We start from the raw sequence: 17,626 nt of genomic DNA, 5'->3' as shown, positions 1-17,626 counted from the left end.
ATTTAGAGTTACACGGGAGCATTAACTAATCCCGTTTCTAAAACAAATAAACACTTTTTAATGGCTCTGAGGTCGTGTGACTCGTAACTTTAGCTAAATCATGATCTCGACAAAACTCGTCCTATCTCCTATCCCGCCTTGAAATGGAGCATATCCCGGTTTCACCTTCCAATTTTCATCTTACATTCCGCTTTTAAAATTTCTCGTATCCCACACCCCGTCTGGATTTTAAGCCTCATCCCGCCAAACCTATGTTGGGCCCTCTTCTGGGGATTATTTGTTTTGATTTTCTACAAGATGTTTATGGGATTAATATGCCTCTCAGTTCGATTATCTTCCGTAAGCCTTAGTTTGCTTGTTTAAAGAATTGTAACGATTTTTGTACTGACATTGCATTTACATAGTCAAGCACCCAAATACCAATAAGTGACCAGACTTATGTGTAGCTTACATACAGTCTTCGGAGGCGCTACGATAAAAAAGGAAGAGAGTCCTCCTCACTATTCCCCTCCTCGTACTATTGAGTCTGTTCGTAAATTGCTTGGCATGCCTGAGATCTTTATTCCACGCCATTTATTTTCCATTTGATACAGACTACATTGATTTAACATGCACATAGTAGCTAACAATACACGTAAAACCATCTTTTACTGATCCATACCGTGCACCAAAAATTCTATTTTTCTATACTAAGAAGTAACGAAGACGAAACTGAACCACTTGTGTACCATAGATCTCGATTGTGTAAATAACTTTCGATCTTTTCATAGGATAATCAGAATATTTTCGTAATATGCATCTTTGAAGTCAATCTCTTTTGGCGCCGTCGAGAGAGTACAGCTTGATTAGTGTAGGCTCTCTACTTGGCGGTTACATCAAATATTGTATCAATAAGTCTCCATCAACTACCTCCGTGGCCATCTATGAAAATATGAGAATTATGGCCAAAAACGGTTTGACCCTTTAACTTCCGTTGAGTGACCAGGAGAGAATTTATCCTTACTATATCAATACAATATCAAACATAGAATTGATGAGAATAAAGAAAAATATCAATTAGGGGACTATTTGTTGATCCAATACCAAATTCTCCAAATTTACTGCATAAAAATTGTATAGCAGATAAGAAAGAGAATTACTGATCAGATTTTTGGTAGTTAAAGGGTTAATATAAAACAGTGGACAGATATAGAGATCTCACTCAGTCTAAGAACCCAAACGGTGGCTTAAAGCCTGGTAACGACCAAAAAATGAACTTATCTTGTTAAAACAAAACTGATTATAAGTGAGCATTGTTCATAACAGTATTATTTTGACCATCTATTTAAGCCATGAGTGTATAGATCAATTTTAAATTGAGCGTTCAAAGATTACATTGGTTCTGCTTTGCTTTTCTTCTTGTTTAGTCTGGAATAGTCTCTCCATCCTCTCAACAAATCAGATACGAAACTTAAGCAATCGTGACTCGATCATTTCCTTGTTTTGAATTTGTATTCTCATAGGTTTCCTGTCTCATCATTCAATCAAATATGCTCTTCTGTAACACTCAATCATGAAAACCGTACCGTAATACCGTGATACTATCATAATTCATATTTCTACTATATCCTCACTACATACAATGAAGCCAACAGCTTGAGGAAAGTAATTAAGATTTCAGGTTCTGTTAATCAACGATACAACACATGATAAAATGTGATCAATCAAACAACAGGCTGAATTCATCGTCCAAGTCATCTTTTGGTTCTTGTTGTTGAGCTTGTTGCATGAGCTCTTCAAAAGTGGCCTCTTGTATTGTGAAAGGGAGAAGTTTCCACTTCTTCACCGTCAACCTTCGAGCCTTAGGCTCTGGAAATTGGAGAACGAAGCCGGAAATCTTGATGCACATCCACTCCATGCCATTGATAAGAACTGTGACACCCCAGTCTTCCCTGCACTCTTTACAATATATTTTCCTGTTCATTTCGACGCCATCAAGAGCCTTAGGGTTGTGATGTTCCTCCATGACCACCTAGAAATATTAAAGTCAAAGATTCTTAACCAACCATTTTCATTTTTGGAATGACGATGATCCAACAGCCTTATATAACAAGATTGTTGAATCATCTATTAGACATCGCTGTATATGAAAACTGACGCGGCTAGTTTTAAATTTATACTCCTGAAAGTTATGGTAAAAGTGAGAGGTGGATTTTACGAAGCTGGAGAAAGGCCGCTTCAGGTTCGCTGATTTTGACCTTTTAGTGTCTTCATTGCACTCGAGCTAATTCAATAATTTGGTCTACGATTTAACAGATCCAACAGCCTGACTGGCCGGTTAAAAAAAAAAAAAAGGAATAACAACATTCGGAAAACTATTTTTCTGTGTTAGTTCAGGGAATCGCGTCCGGCTAGAACAATTGTTCATTTAGACTTGCTGAGGTCAAAAGAAAAAAATGTTTTCAAGGCAGTCACGACAGAGAACGTTCATTCGTGCATCAAACGACGTGGAGTCACATTCATTCACGATATATGGTCACTAGATCGTGACACGAACGATCAAACGTTTAGTTATCATTTTACTTAGATGAAAAAAACACATTTCTTGTGACAAAGTGTCTCTACCTTGGAGTCCCGTACGTCGCTACTTATAATCACGTGATAGGTTTCTTTAACGCGCCGTATGTTATGCGCTTGACAAACTTCTGCAAAGCACTTTCGGCAATGGAAGGTGACATCGTCAGGCACAGGCTCTGAATGTTTCAATGCCATCACGCGCTTTTTCAACTTGCGATCCAGAAAGTTCCTATCCTGTATAGCTTTCACCTTCATTAGAAAGAGGAGAGAATTACCACTGGATCATAAAATTGATGCATGTTTCACAGCTCGACACTTATTTATCGGAATAGATCCTTTTTAAGGGATACAGATTTTGTGAGAGGACACCTTCAACAGAAGAGGGAAGAGTCCTAGATCACTTTGTCAAATGCGGTAAAATACTGATTTTCTGCATGTAATTTACATTGTTGCACACATTGTTTTTTACGATTAAGAAATTACATTGATGTCCCCCTATGTTAGGAACCAGTCATTATGTATCGCCTATAATTAAGGGGGGGGGGAGGAATTAGACGATATTGGTTTTGTAACACCCCCTTCTCCTTCATTTTCAGTTTATTAGAAGTTTATTTTCCATGATTTCCTCCTTTTATACTCTGTTAGCGACGACTGATCTTTCCCTCCGCTCCCCCTGAAAACCATGTGATCCTCGAAGATCCTCCAACCCCAATTCCCCCACCCCCTCCACCCCGGGCGAGGAATGATGACTGTTTGCCCAGGGCTGAATATGAACAAATACATATATGTTATTTGCCATTTCCCCCGAAGGAGCCAAGCAAGGGGATGCCTTTACACCTTGGCAAAGGTTTCCATTGTTAGAATACACATATGTTCGGTGCTTACCTTACTCTGAAAGGGTTTTGGAGACATTTTTTGCACCTTGCTGAGGGCTTCAATCATGAGGGATTCCCGAAACTGGTTTGTATATTCTCGTTTTAATGCTCCAGAATCCCCACTCACGAGCACGCTATACATACCCACTTCCGCCCTGGTAATTAAAATAGCAAATGCATAAAACAAAATAATTATATAAGAACTTACAGAGGAAGGAGAAAAAATGTAGTTAAAGCTCAGCGTGTTGAGTACGCGCGTATTTCTCGTACTTTTTTCCTCTAAACGCCCTGACAATAAATAAAAACATTTGACGTAACCTCTGCCACAAACCCTTTAAGCTCTCGGTGCACGAGTCAAATTCAAAATGATTGAATATCAAAGGAAAGGGAAACCAAAGAAGACGAAATGAAACTGAAGGCTACAATTATCTTTTTTTTTTATGAAGAACATAGCAATGCAAATCTCGAGCTGGCTCGTTTCAAAGTCTCTTGTCAGAGCTTATCCTTGCGACTGCAGCGTGCTAGACAATCGAAATTTCATGCACCCCCTCCCATGGCACTTTAACGGATCTCCCTAAGGGTTTCTCTGGTTCTAGCCCCCAGATAAGGGGGGATTTATTTTAACTCGAGAAACTCCGTTCAAAGTTGAAATACGACTCTCTAGATTTTTAATTTAGCGCTGAATTTTTTTACCTGACACGGCCACGTGACTGCACAGTGGAAATCTCGTTGCCCATCATATCATAACGGATCACAAAATTACAATCCATGATGTCCAGACCTTCCTCTGCCACACTTGTTGCAAGGAGAAGGTTCGTTTCTCCTTTGTGAAATCGACTGATCACTCGCTCTTGCTCATTCTGAGTCATGCCGACTAAAAAATAAGAAAAAAATTTTTTTTTAGTTTGAATTTTTTTTTATTCCAAAAATATCTTCTCTTTTATTTCTCAGTGATTTTTAGCATGCAAAATCATCAGAGACAAAATGCCAGGGATACCATCGCCAAGGGCATTACGTCTTTTATTAAATGTACTGCTTGAGGGTTTGAACTTACTGTTGCCATCTCCACTGCCCACAAGAGCCTCTGGCCTGAGGACAGCCTTCAGTTCATCGTCTTCCTTGATCCAATCTTCCAGAGCTGTCGTGGATTCTCTTGTTCTTGTAAAGACAATGCCTTTGGGACCTTTCCACTCTCTCTGCTCACCATTTCTTTTATTTAATGACTTATCGTCTTGCAAGTTTTCCGCTGATTTGTCAGTCTCTTGGCTAGGGTTTTCATGGTTGTTTTGTGTAGCTGTTCGAGATTCACATTCTTCCGCCGCATCATCAACATCAGCAGCGTCAATATTACCAAGGTCTTCCTTTGCAAAGTCTCCATTCTTGTTTCCACCACTTTCTTCTTCATTGTTTGTTGTTTTGTCCAGTGATGTCCCTTCATTTTTACCCTCTTCCTGACTGTCATCGCAAGTCTTATCACTCTCTTGGTTGCTGGATCTTGTTTTTTTAGACTTTTCAGAATCATCGACATCTTCTCCTACTTCTGATATATCTGTAGCTGAACCTTCATCGTGACGTTCATTTTCTCCGCCATTCTCAACCCCGTTAGCTCTGAGTTGTTCTTCTTTCTCCCCCTTCTGAGGCCTTTCCTCTTTATAGTGTTGCAAGAGCAAATCTTTTAGTTTCATCAAAAGAGGATTTGGGGGTTCACCATTTTCTTTCACGTGCTTATCCAACATGCTCATAGCAGCTTGAAAGAGATTTGTCAACTTTTCGTCAATCTGAAGGAACTTCTCTCTATCCAAAGAATCAAAATATTTTTGAAGGCATTTCCTGGCATTTTTCATGGTTGTGCTTTTGTTTATAGTCAAGGCAATGTGGTACTCGCGGAGATGTTCTGCAAGCGTTATAAGGATCCGGTCTGCATCTGTAACAGAGTCTTTGTAAAACTCTTCCACCCATTGACGATACTGCTGACTTCCCTTTTCTTCCGGTGGAACAGACTTTAAGAGCTTTCCTTTAATTCCTTTAACTCTAGTTTCGATTTTAGTCATGACCTTCAAAATACAGAAAAAACGCAGTGAAGATCAGAGAAAGCGAACAAGCGAGAAATTTCTTTAAGGAATGATACAGCTTAAGAACAAGCGGGCACGAATAAGGAAGAAAGGAAAGCTCCCGCCTCTAATGCCCTCTTGAGATCAGTTCGATTCGCTCACTCAACTCATAATTACGGCATTTAAATTTACCACTACTTAATACTTTACTTGCTCCGGGGCTTTCTCCGGGTTCTCCTTCCCGTTTCCTATCATAAAAATCTACACGCCGAACTAAGACCAAACAAAGACCATATTTGCGACTTTGACAATCAAATGACTCCAGTCATTATCATTCTCATCTGTTATTACCTGAGAAACAATCTTTTCAAATGGATCTTTTTCTGACGTGGGAACTTGGAAAACTTTTCTCTCTGGAACATTTGCGTACTGTGCAAGCTCTGATTTATTCTCTTGCACCGTTGAAATAACTTCCGCGTCTAAGTTGGCTGAAAGGAGAATAATGTGTTCTGCCGCCTTTTCGACGCTCTTGGCTTTTCCTGTACCAAGTGAGGCAGTGAAACCAACAACCTAAACATCGTAGAAATAAAAAGAACCACCTTAACAAAGAAAAGTTCAAACCTCGCAGTAAATAATAATGATATTAAAAAAACGAGTAAGATCTAGATTAGAAAAATTTTAATCTCCTGTAGATTGTACCTGCGGCAAGGGGCCTTGATGTCGCGGCTGTTTTTTAAAGGCCAGATACCTTTCCATGATTCTGTTGTAGGAGTGCTCCTTGTGTGCATGGTGACACTCGTCAAAAAGCAGAAGACTTATGTCCTGGAGATTCACTTGCTCCTCTTTACTTTTATTGTTCAGAGCGTTGACAAGCATCTGTGCTGTCAAGACAACGATGCTATGGCTTTGTAGAAGATACTTCAGGGGGACCTCAGTAGCGTTTGCACCAGAAATGTCAATCACGGGGTATTTGTCTCCCAGGTGCGCTTCGAAACGCTCCTTTTGCTGAGAAACGAGGTTCACTGTGCTCACAATGAAGACCACTTTCGGCTGTTTTCTATTACTGCTGTCTGTGGCTGTTGAGGGATTCAAAAAAGGCCGAGAAGCTAAAGTGCCATAAATGATTGAGCTTATTCCGAATTCTTCAGGGTGAAGTGATGAGGAGACGTAGGTTAGCCCTCCCTCAACTACCTCTACATTTTCCAATGGAAGTTATGCAAGCCATTTCCGAATTACCTTTGGCCCCTTTTCTCAAAACGAGGCCTGGTGGTCAATCATTCGTATGAACATGAGTTAGGTCTGCATATGAATGAAAACTTCTAACATATGAGAGGATGAGCAACAAGACTCGATTTGAAAAAGAGGTCAAAGGTAATCCGGAAATGGGCCTAACCTTACTACCTAGCCCCGATCGTTCGATGTGGAGTACAACAGAACCTTGAGGCAACCACCAAGTAGTTGATGTTATCGAGAGTTACGGCAGTCCCGCTGGCAAAATTAGCGTTACTTGACGGATTTCTTAATCCGGTACTTCGAGATAGAATGATCCCTTACTACTGTATTCAATCAAACATCAGAACCAGTTTGAGGCCGGCCTGTTGTAATCGCCGGACACGACTGTTACTGTAGAGATTAGCAGCGAAGGCGTTTTACTAAGGTCCTGCCATCTGATGTGGCATCCGGCCTTAATTTACGTCTGTGCGAAAGAGCAACTACAGTTGTTATTACTGATTTAAACTCTGAGACTCAGACTCAGTGATGGTCAGTTACGGCTGGATGAAGGAAAAAACAGTGGTTTATAGATCGCAGCCACCCTTATGCCAACTTGGAATGATCCAAAGCGTTTAATTGGAAAAGCCGAGTTGGATGTTTGATCGAGAAAGAAGCGCGTATTTCTACAAGCTGATAAGATCTCTATATGGAGTCGCTTACCTTCATTGTCCTGTGTGAAAAACTCTAGGTGTTTTTTAGCTATTTCTAGGGCCACATACGTCTTCCCACTGTTGGTTGGGGCGCAGATGATGGTGTTTTTGCCTTTCAATGCTGGAGCCGCCAATTCCTTCTGGTATTCTCTAAGCTCCAACTCACGAATGTTAAAAGAGTTGGCATTGCTTCCCAAGTAAACTATTTGAAAGGAAAGTAAATCATATGTGCAGGGATCAAGTTTCGCATACTGAATCACATACGGGAAGTTCTGTATCTTATCTCACTCTTTGTACACATTGTATCCGTCAAACAACAGCGTAATAGAGAACTCTTACCAGGTGGAATGACGATTTCGTCTATTTCGTCTCTGTCTATTTCAGAGAGAGATCCATCATCTTCAGCAGCACTGCCTTCTGAATGTAAAAAGAAACAGCAAAGTTGAGTGAATGCATCACCGTATTTAAGTTTCAAAAGCATTTTCAAATTACTGATTTATCACATGCAATCGCAAAATCTGATTTGGAGGTAGTTAACTTAGCTTTTTTAGTAAACTAGGAGTTTTATCGTTTCCAAAAATGTTTCATTTCGCCATAGGGGTTTCATCAATATTTCGAAACGTAGAATCGTACTGTTACGTTTCGCTTTTATATTACGTAACCCTTGTTACATGTTATGAAGAAAGAATGTCGTATGATATTTCTATGATAACGTAGCATATCGGATTTTGAATCATTACCTTGTTTGCTCGACAAAGTGTTGCGCATTTGTTCATCTCTTTCCTGCTCTTCCTCGATCTCTGCCGATCAACGACATTGCGACAAGGCATATCAGTACATTGTCTTCATCAACACTTTTAAAACTTTCTTTCATTCAACCCATGTAGCGGGAAGGGACTTGACCCCTCAACGTGCTTGTCAAAATGTTTTGGATTCACGCCAATCGCCAGTGTCGCTACCCTTCTCACATATAGTCTACTGATAACACATTTTCGTAACTGAGAACGCTCAACATCCGTTAAAAAAGGAGTCCTGTCATTAACCTAACATTACAGTCAAAGTCTTACTAGAAAGCGTGACATGTTTTTTCCCCTTACAACCTTAAACTCTATTCGCAACCTTGACCAACTTGCTTAAATATACATCGTACACCGAAACCTAACACCACGTTTACTGAATTACTACGAGCCGAGGTCTTTCGTCTTGCAATATTCTAGCAACATTGGACAAAATTAAATGGTCAGTACGGTATTTAAAAGTTTTACCAAAGTGTTGTTAACTACCTTTGAGTTTCTTTTGAATTTGTTTAAACCGATCTTCGCTAAACGTTATATTTAGTTCGAGCGGCTTGTCTGGGAGCTTTTGGTGTCTTTTCAGAGTGTCTTCCACCAGGACCTCTTTTAATTTGTCCTGAAATGTTTGTTTACTGTACATTTCCCACAATTTCTCGGCTGCCTCCACCGTTGACAAGCGGAAAGTTGCAATGACGGAACCTTTAGCAGTGTTAACAAAAACAGCTCCTTGAGGAAGATGCTGAAAAAAAAATCATAAAATTATATCCACAATTGAGCTTTTTGTGGACAAGTTTTGACTAGAAACACTTATGTTATCTCCAAATGGTGAGTAAACGTAATGTTGCGTTAATTAATCCTAACTAATGCGTGACTCAAATTCAAGGAAATGCCTTTCCTCGTGTCAAGGTGGTTCTTGGAAAACTGCATCCATTCGGCTTATGTTTGCTATACTTGAGACAACACGACATGATGTGATATTACTTGACCATCTCTGACACAACCTCTACAGTGTGCAGATTTCTCAAAAAATTTCTCACCTCTGTAGAGGAAAGAAGCAAAAGCCGCAGACGCACGCTTTGCTAATTTGCTATCGAACACTGGGCCGACAGGCCTTGTTTTATAGTGTTGAGAGAAAAAGGAGAAAAAAGAGGAAAATTGAATTACGAATTAAGACGTGTAAACACTGACTGTTTCCAAACTCGTTATTTCTCCTGTGATATGCAAAAATGTTTTGAAATGTTCGCTTCTATTTCAAATTGTGGGTGACAAACTTGCTCCACCAAAAGAAAAAATGAAGAGAAGTATTTGTCTCGTCCGCTTTTATATGGGGTTCAACTGATTCAGGTTTTACTCAGTTTAATGATTTTTGATAACAGGTCTGCTGTGGTACACACATAATCCTAAAACATACTTTTTGTAGATCTCTTCGCATTCTTTTGCTTTCTTCAGACGACTGTTTCCCGAAAAGGCCAGCCAAATACTCCTCCAGATCGGAACCGCTCTCGGTTTGTTCTTCGTCCGCACTGGTTTCTAATGATAGAATTCCTCTGAAGGAAACATCTGTTGAAAACAAATCAGAAAAAGAACAGCTTAAGAAAAGACTAAGCGACTTTTTTGATAGCCATGATTTATTCTATAACTGTATCTCGAGATCCATGATTGTCAAGTTTTAAATACAAAAATTCATGATTCCTTCTACTTCAACCGCCATGATTCATGTCGTGTAAATTGCTTCAACCACAAAAATATGAATTGTTTTCCAGAATTCAACCATTTAGTTTCACATTTCTCAACCACGAGGCCGCGTAAATCATATGACCTGAACGTCACTAATGCAATGGCGCGCAATACGTATAAAAAGATGAAAAATGTTGAAAAACTAAACAAGATGTTAATGTTCAGTCGCGACAATTCATGATTCATAATTTCACTTTTACCAATATTCATTAGTCCTTGTGTACACGTTTTATATTTCTAGAGCATATTGTCAGTCTTATTCAAATTTTAGGTAATTTCTTCTCCTTGAAGAGTGCCCCCACGTGACTCAAGGCATGCCAGTAAAAGAGGGTCGCAGTGGGGTTTAACCGTCAGCCGTCAAAGGGCCTAAAATTTAATTGTCTGCCGTCAAAAATGCTAATAAAATAGTAGGTGAATACTAACCGTCAGATGCTTGAAAGGTGTTTCGGATTTTGCTATTTCCCCATTATAGCTGCTTACCGCGAACAGTCGAACATCGTCTTTAAAGGATCTTTTAACTGGCAAATCAGATTCCAGATACTCACTCTATGGTCGTTTTAACTTTTTTTTGCCTAAACTGATTGCTTGGAATGTTTTGATATCTAAATTTAATAGTTTATACTCAAAGAGAGCCAACGTATTTGATGAGTTATTAATTCTTGCCAGAGGCCCTTCCACGCGGCGTTAATCCCGCCTATAGACCAAGTCATTACAGACAACAGTTTACTTCATGTCATGCATGTCATGTCACGTCGAACGTGTTGGAAGCCGTCGTGAGCTTGTATTATGAAGGAAAAGATAAAGCTTTCGAGCGATCCTAGACAAGCATTTCTGTTGGGGAAAAGCATTGGAAGTTTTCGGACGATAAATCTCAATTCTATGGCTGCAAGAGATTTTTCTGTTCAGCAATGACCTTGTTTAGCGACACAAGTATACCAAAATTCCAGACCAGATTGATGAGTACCGAAGCGACTCGGAGAGTGAATTCATGGAAAATTAAGATGAAGAGTTCAAGGACTTGGAATTAAACTTAACGCTATTAGATATGAATGGCAAATCAAACCCTCAACAAAATTTGATCTTTGAATTTACCTTCCGCTTCTCGCCACATCGTTCAAAAACTATTGAAAGTACTCTTGAACTGTGCTAAGACGTGGACTTGTACCACCATCAAGTTAGGACATAACACACATACCTCTACGTCATCTACCCACCATAACGAATCTGTTCACATAGAATCGCTACGTCAGCAATGCAGTACTTTTTGGACTAGCGAGTGTGATAACCGGAAAAGGAGAGTAAATGGAGTCGACATCGCAGTTTTAACCATGTCACCAGGATGGTTGACAACAGCTCAGAGATGACACTAATGTTGAGCGAAATGTCAACGAACTGCCGTGATATAAAGACGTTCTCGAATATAATGTTACTGGTCGACAAATGGAACGCTGCTGAAAACCGCCTTGACGAATCCAGCTTGAGGAATCAGGTCTATAAAAAATTCTGCTTATGTGGTTTGCGCGTGTAACAGTAGAAAGTAAGGTATTGTTTCACACCAGGCCTTGAAACTGATCATGAATTATTATTAGAGGTCATGGAAACACGCCTTACTCCACTTAGTCAAAGGAAGACTGAATGGACATAAAAATAGTTGATAATTTAGATGAAATAATGAAAAACTTTAATTAATTAACTCAAAGTCATCAAAGAAATATCTTCCTGATTAACGTCAGCCCCAAGCCAATCCCCCCCTTCCCCATTGAGACCCTCGTATAAGGGAGTGGAGGAGTAAATGCGAAGGTTTACGGAACTAATTATAATTACAGACAAATTGAATCTAAGCGTCATAAGAAGAAAAAAATGTTTCTGCTTTGCCCGAAAAATCTTATAAAATAAACGCAAAAATATTATGATTAAATGTCACTTACCAATTGCTGTTCCAATCTTTTTGTAACCAACTCCTGAGCCCTCTGAGACAGCGACTTCATCATCCCCTGCGTCAACTGAATTAAGATAATTTTTTTTACGAATATTTATCTTTGGTAGAAGCAAGCAAACGCTGAGAAGGAAGCGATGTACCATGAAGTGACCGTGTCTCCCCGTGGTCCATTGAGATGCAAATATACTGACCAAATGCTGAGACACGTGACACTGTTAAATTAGTGTAAGCGCAAACAACCTGGATACGAGTATGTGTAAACTGAGCCGAATGACACGTTGAAAGTCTATCATGACTTGCTCGTGTCTGGATAAGATTTGACCGAACTTTTAGAAGATTGAAAGTAGAGCCAAGTTTTAGTTAAGTCCAGTGGAAATGACTTACCAAGTAGGTGTCTCAATTCGATGGAGTTTCACGGTTAGTGACATGAATTTCTTAACAACAATGATTACCACTAGCTCAAGTAAATATGCAGTTTTGAACTCCCACACGTACTTAATGAACTTTGAGTTACATCCTCGTACATAACCGAGTGACTCATGGGATCTAACGAAAGAAAGCAAAGTTTGCATTCCTCCCGCCCGGATGATCTTAAGCGGGATACGTCCAACTTTAGAACAACATATTGACACGAGCTTAAGACAAGGCTAAAGATAACATGAAAGAGTGAGGTTATCGTTCATAGACCGTAAAATAAGTGTACGTCAGTTACTTCTGTAAATCTCGATAACAAAAATAAATGATCGTGTAACCCGGCGAATTATAACGATGCTTTTTTAGAGCCAAAACAGTCTCCGAAAAAATCCATAGCCATGCGAGCAAAAAGGGTTATTAAAATATAATCTTATAGAGCATAAGGGCTTACTTGGATAGTTGTAGTACGGGTCCAACAACAAAGCAGTGTGTTCGCTTCCACATTTTCTCAGGGCTCGTACAAACTCCGAAAAACCTTTGTCCCGTCTTTTCAGCCGATCAACAAGAGTTTGATTCGCCGTTGTTGGTCCCTTGTTGTTCTGTGTCGCCTCGATGGCTTCTTTATCTGTCTGCTGTAAACAAGACAAATGTGGAAGCAAATCAACTGGAATGACTTCTTCCATAAAATCTTTCAGACGTTCCTCGAGAATCTTTTTTTCGTAGGGTCTCATTGTTGTTTCAGATCCCAGAAGTTCATAAAATTTGACCCGAAACTCCGTCGAAAGCGAATGACTCCTTGCTCAACGGGCTCGCTATTTTTATGTCTCTGCATAATAAATTCATGAGCCCGTAAAAAAAAACTGGGAAATTCCCAGAAGCCATGCGCGAAATTCTCGGAAAACGCTACGTAAACAAAGTACCGAATTTTGCTTTTCCCTTTTGTTTTCGAGAATACATAAAGCGTTATCAGAGAAACGAAAGCTTATCAAATGCTTCCTTTCGAATTCATTTTACAAACGTCTTGGTCCATTGAAGAAAAGGGCTAGAGTTGGTCATGCTTCTTGCAAGGTCATCTACATTGTTGCCACTGAGCAGTCTTCGTTTGACGAAACACCCGGAGAAGGTACTTTCCCAGGTTGAATTTCATTAATATCAAATTTCAGTATATGGAAACCGCGATACGAGCTGTTTTGGTTTCGATTTTGATCTGTTTTGTACGAACGTTGTTACATCTCGAAATACTATTGAAACGATGTCGAAAAAACTGCTACACTTGTGAAACTAATAGTAAAGGTTCGAAGACATAACTCTATTTCTCGCAGAAACTACTCATTGAGTAATACATCACATGCCCATTTTCGAGGGTTTTAGTTACAGGGCTTTTTCCCATCGTCAATATGCTAATTTTCGACTGCATCATGTGGGACAACGTTTACCAATTCTTACAAACAGGGACAAATTTAATTCTGGGAATTTTTCTCTTCAAAACTGGTACTAGGAAATGAAGGGGAAGATTAAAGTTTCGTTTTCCCTTTCGATGTATTTCGATATTTCTCTTGCTTTGGAAGCAAGATGGGAAAATAGGTTTCGAGAATAGCTATTTTTACTTGATAAACATTAGGTCAGTGTCATGATCTTTTGAAAATTTAAATATTTTCTCATTCGGTTTCCATATGCGTATGTAGATAGTTTTCCTTAACCATTAGTGACTTGTATTTCGTCCATTCCTTCACAGAATTCATCGGTATAAGTGCGGGATATTTAAGGTGAATATCATTTTAAAAAGGTTAGGACCAACCACGTACTGGTAATTTTCTAGAAGGGAAAATATAAATCAGTATAGATATTGCACAGAGCGATCATTGTTTACATGTCTGATATTACGCATTTCTTCTCTTTGCCTCTCGATAAGAACAACTTTCTCGAAACTAATTAGAACGTAATTACCTATCGACACTTCGACCAAAAAGTAGAAGCAAATCTCGTATTCACAGTCGATGTAAATATTCCTACTCTACTGATAATGGTCGACAGGAGTATCAATTTCAATCTTGTAGTCAGGAGTTCTGTCAACATATCGGGCTTAGCTACACATGATGTCGCCAAGAACCTCTGACCTAACTCAACATATCACCATCTTCAGAGTAGTGGCCAATTAAGCAAACTATATTTCTGGCGCCTCTTCGATTTATTTTCGAAATAGCTTTCTCGAATATTTGTCATTTAATTCTCTCTCTAATGCGGGTAAATTCACGGTGGGTGGCTTTTTTAAATGCTGATTGCCCGTCTAACCAAAACCAATCACGGCTATTCAAGCATGATATTTGGAACCAAAAATAGTTGAGGCGTACGAGATTTTGTGACATTAAAAAGGCATCCCATTACAAGTGTTAATCGAAAATCGTTTATCTTTCTTAGTTCAAAGAACAAAGGGTTGTCGTAAAAAGTAAACAAGAAATCTTTTATTTCGGTCTCGATGTATTTTCGTTTAAAACATGTTAGTCGACCCATGACATGTGAAACTGAAAGAAATTCTCATAAAAAAGTTTTTGAAATCGAGAACTATCGAAAATCATCACACGAAACCAATAAACCTCCGGCTATGCCATAATAAATAATGAAGTGTGCCTTTTGCGTTATGACCTTCTTTATGACTTTCAGTCGTAAAATACTATTGAGAAATAGCTCAGACCCTTTCCGGTTAGCGTTATAGTTTCGTGAAGGACTGTGAGCGTTTGAGAGCGAAAACACGACAAATAATATGCCGTCGACCAGCAAGACATATATCGATAATAGTTGATTGATTACAACAGCCGCGGAAGTTCCTCTTGTAACACCTGTGAATTTGTTCAGATTCCTAATGGGACTATGTTCAGCGGCTAGGACGCGTTCTTTTTTGCAAATCACTCGCGAATGAGTTCGTCTGGTCTGCACGGTTCAAACTAGGCCTGTTAAGATATTTCTTAGCAGTTTCAATATTGACCCATCAGCTATAGATTATAATTATAAAAAATTTAGAAGTGACTCAGTAGGCCCTAAAAACCATCTTAAGTTACCATACCGTGTGCCAAAACTCCTTATTCACTATACTAAGAACTAGCGAAGACGGAAATAAATCACTTCGGTACGCACGATCCGATTTCGCTATTTTTCTCTTTCAGATCGGAAGTTGGGCGACATCTTTCCAACTATTTATAGCATCAAAATATTTTTTGAGGTCTGTGTCCTCGAGACCAAGCTTGTAGGCAAGAGAGGTTCAACTCCATCGGTCTCAGCTCTATACTGGGTAGATGGTTATATCAAATGTTGTATCATCATGTCTTCATCACTGAAGTAATTATCTGGCAGGAACCATTAGTAATTGCCGATGAAATTTTTTTTTAACTGACACAATGGATAGAAATAGAAACTCTCTCACTTTAAGATCCTAAATGATAGTGTATTGACTCCAAATCAACTCCTCGCCTTTATTTTGGGTGTGAAATGAACTTTCCTTAGTTGAACTGATGAAACTGACTGGGACCAATGTCAATAACAATTTTTATTGATCGTACGACTAACCCCTTAGGCGATGATTACTTTAAAAGTTAAACAAGAGTGCTGGTCACACCTCATATTTCCACGACAAAATTAGATTACTAACATCCAGGGCTTTCCTTTCCTATTCTAATATAACGTACCGGATCAACTAGACAACAAATTCATAAAGTTTGTGATAACTAAGTAACATCTCAATATTAACAAGAAGCATTGCACTGCCATATGCGACCAAGTCAATCAAGCAAATCGCTGAGATCATCTTCGAAGAAATCTTCATCCTCATGTTCAGCCTGTTGCCAGAGCTCTTCAAATGTTGCCTCTTCAATGCCGAAAGGGAGATCTTTCCACTTCTTTTTCATAATTCGCTGAGGATTTGGCTCCGGGAACTGAACAACGAAGCTACTAATCTTGATGCACAACCACTCCACATCATTGATACGGACGGTCACACCCCAATCTTGACCACACTTTTTGCAATAGATTTTCTTGTTAAATTCGACATCATCAATTTTCTTGGGACTAGGACAGATCTTCATGACCACCTGCAAATATGAGAGCGAGAGATTCGTTATCAAGCAAGCTCATTAATTTTTAGGAAGTGTTTTTTTTTTTGTAAACAATTCTGCTTTTCCCACAGTAACTTCGAAAGTAAGAATAAAAGAGGGGAGCTGCACAACTTCATTATTCAAGGCAACTTAGGAAGTTAGCACTAGACTGAGAGGCTACAAATACTGACCACGACACTGCTAAAATGAGAAGTACCGCTCTCTAAATCTGTGACGATGCTACTTTCTTTCTTCACCTCTTAGTCTTGTTAGCGTCCAAGCATTAATAGACCATGTGCAGTATATGTAATCATGTCACCAAAACCGTGAAGCTTGTAACTTTTCATGTAAACTGTTTGAAAGAAAGTGCGTCTACCTTGGACTCCCGTACATCACTGTTGATGATCACATAGTAGGTCTCTCTTACGCGTCGGATATCATGTGCCTGACAAACCGCTTCATTGCACTTCCGGCAATGGAAATTGACATCATCGGGTACAGGCTTTGACTTTTTCAAGGCCATTACACCCTTCTTCAGCTTGCGATCCCGAAAGTTCTTATCCTGTATAGCCTTTACCTTCATAGATGCGAAAATATATTGAAAAAATCATTTAAGAATGGTGCCAAATAGAAAATTAGATTCAAAACTGAGAGGCTTGTCAATGGAAATCTCCACCTCGACTATTTCTAGCCTAAGATAATTCCATTCAGTCGACACACCTTTTTCTTCCGAAAGCTCTTTGTTCAAGGGAAACCCTACTCTGTCTCTTCTTCTCAAAGAAACTGACATTCGCTCTTGCTGAAATTAATTAAAGAAAAAACTCTCGCAGCCTTTGCAATTTGTTACTCCCACTAAAGCCAGCCAAGGGAACCCTATTTCGTCTATTTCATTATCTTCTGAATGGAGTTTGCTTTATTAGAATACAAACCTGATGTTTTTCTGGTACTTACTTTCCTCTGAAAGTCTTTTTCGGAAATGTTTTGAACCTTGCTTAGGGCTTCAACCATGAGGGTTTCTCGAAAACGGTTTGTGTTTTCCCTTTTCAATGCTCCAGAATCCACACTCACGAGCACGCTATACATACCCTCGTCTGCCCTAGTAAAAGAGGAAAAAAATAAAGAAAAAAGAAAACTTTTGATAAAATAGAAGGAGACCTCGAGAACTCACGAACGAAGGTAAAGTTACTATAGTTGTGAATGCAATTTAATGGAAAATAAACATGTTAGACCAAAGTTCTCTGAGACAATATGAA

General features: G+C 39.2%; 2 protein-coding genes and 2 long non-coding RNA genes across 5 annotated transcripts in view; 2 read left to right on the top strand and 2 right to left on the bottom strand.

The window, feature by feature from the left end:
- Positions 1-556: 556 nt before the first annotated feature.
- On the bottom strand, positions 557-13,386 carry LOC113668179 (ATP-dependent RNA helicase DHX58). Of its 2 annotated transcripts, XM_027184056.2 has the most exons (14): positions 12,740-13,386; positions 11,864-11,938; positions 9,610-9,758; positions 8,688-8,937; positions 8,145-8,204; positions 7,744-7,821; positions 7,415-7,606; positions 6,182-6,558; positions 5,834-6,052; positions 4,486-5,485; positions 4,125-4,305; positions 3,442-3,586; positions 2,605-2,805; positions 557-2,011 (listed from the first exon to the last, which is right to left on the bottom strand). In XM_027184056.2, the coding sequence occupies exons 1-14, from the start codon at positions 13,017-13,019 to the stop codon at positions 1,700-1,702; spliced, it is 3,519 nt and encodes a 1,172-aa protein (XP_027039857.2). In that variant the 5' UTR covers positions 13,020-13,386; the 3' UTR covers positions 557-1,699. The 2 variants fall into 2 exon arrangements, with proteins under 2 accessions (XP_027039857.2, XP_089061397.1); XM_089205271.1 differs by lacking the exons at positions 11,864-11,938; positions 12,740-13,386 and adding an exon at positions 10,359-11,532.
- Positions 12,106-17,626, top strand: part of LOC149047114 (uncharacterized) — an 11,039-nt gene continuing 5,518 nt past the window's right edge. The window contains exon 1 of the long non-coding RNA XR_016186301.1: positions 12,106-12,291. This is a non-coding gene — a long non-coding RNA (uncharacterized LOC149047114). The remainder of the gene's footprint in view (positions 12,292-17,626) is intronic.
- LOC113668180 (uncharacterized) lies at positions 13,238-15,585 on the top strand. The gene is made up of 3 exons (XR_003445967.2): positions 13,238-13,411; positions 14,024-14,054; positions 15,450-15,585. It is a non-coding gene; the product is annotated as an uncharacterized LOC113668180 (long non-coding RNA).
- Positions 15,815-17,626, bottom strand: part of LOC113668173 (ATP-dependent RNA helicase DHX58) — a 9,582-nt gene continuing 7,770 nt past the window's right edge. Inside the window, exons 12-14 of the mRNA XM_027184049.2 lie at positions 17,325-17,469; positions 16,750-16,950; positions 15,815-16,370 (exon numbers count right to left, since the gene is read on the bottom strand). Coding sequence (XP_027039850.2) covers positions 16,062-16,370; positions 16,750-16,950; positions 17,325-17,469 — 655 coding nt within the window. The 3' untranslated portion in view covers positions 15,815-16,061. The remainder of the gene's footprint in view (positions 16,371-16,749; positions 16,951-17,324; positions 17,470-17,626) is intronic.

This window comes from Pocillopora damicornis, chromosome 4, assembly GCF_964200805.1.
Source record: "Pocillopora damicornis chromosome 4, jaPocDami1.2, whole genome shotgun sequence".
NCBI classification, from domain to species: Eukaryota; Metazoa; Cnidaria; class Anthozoa; order Scleractinia; family Pocilloporidae; genus Pocillopora; species Pocillopora damicornis.
Note: the sequence above shows the minus strand (reverse complement) of the source record. Positions and strands in the feature narration are given on the sequence as shown.

Bases quoted from the DNA above. Each gene is read 5' to 3' on its own strand.
- LOC113668179 (XM_027184056.2), bottom strand. From the start codon at position 13,019: ATGAGACCCTACGAAAAAAAGATTCTCGAGGAACGTCTGAAAGATTTT. The intron at 11,939-12,739 runs GTAAGCCCTTAT...ATCTTAATTCAG, and splicing joins CCCGTACTACAACTATCCAA to TTGACGCAGGGGATGATGAA. The intron at 6,053-6,181 runs GTACAATCTACA...TACGATGTTTAG, and splicing joins ATCAAGGCCCCTTGCCGCAG to GTTGTTGGTTTCACTGCCTC.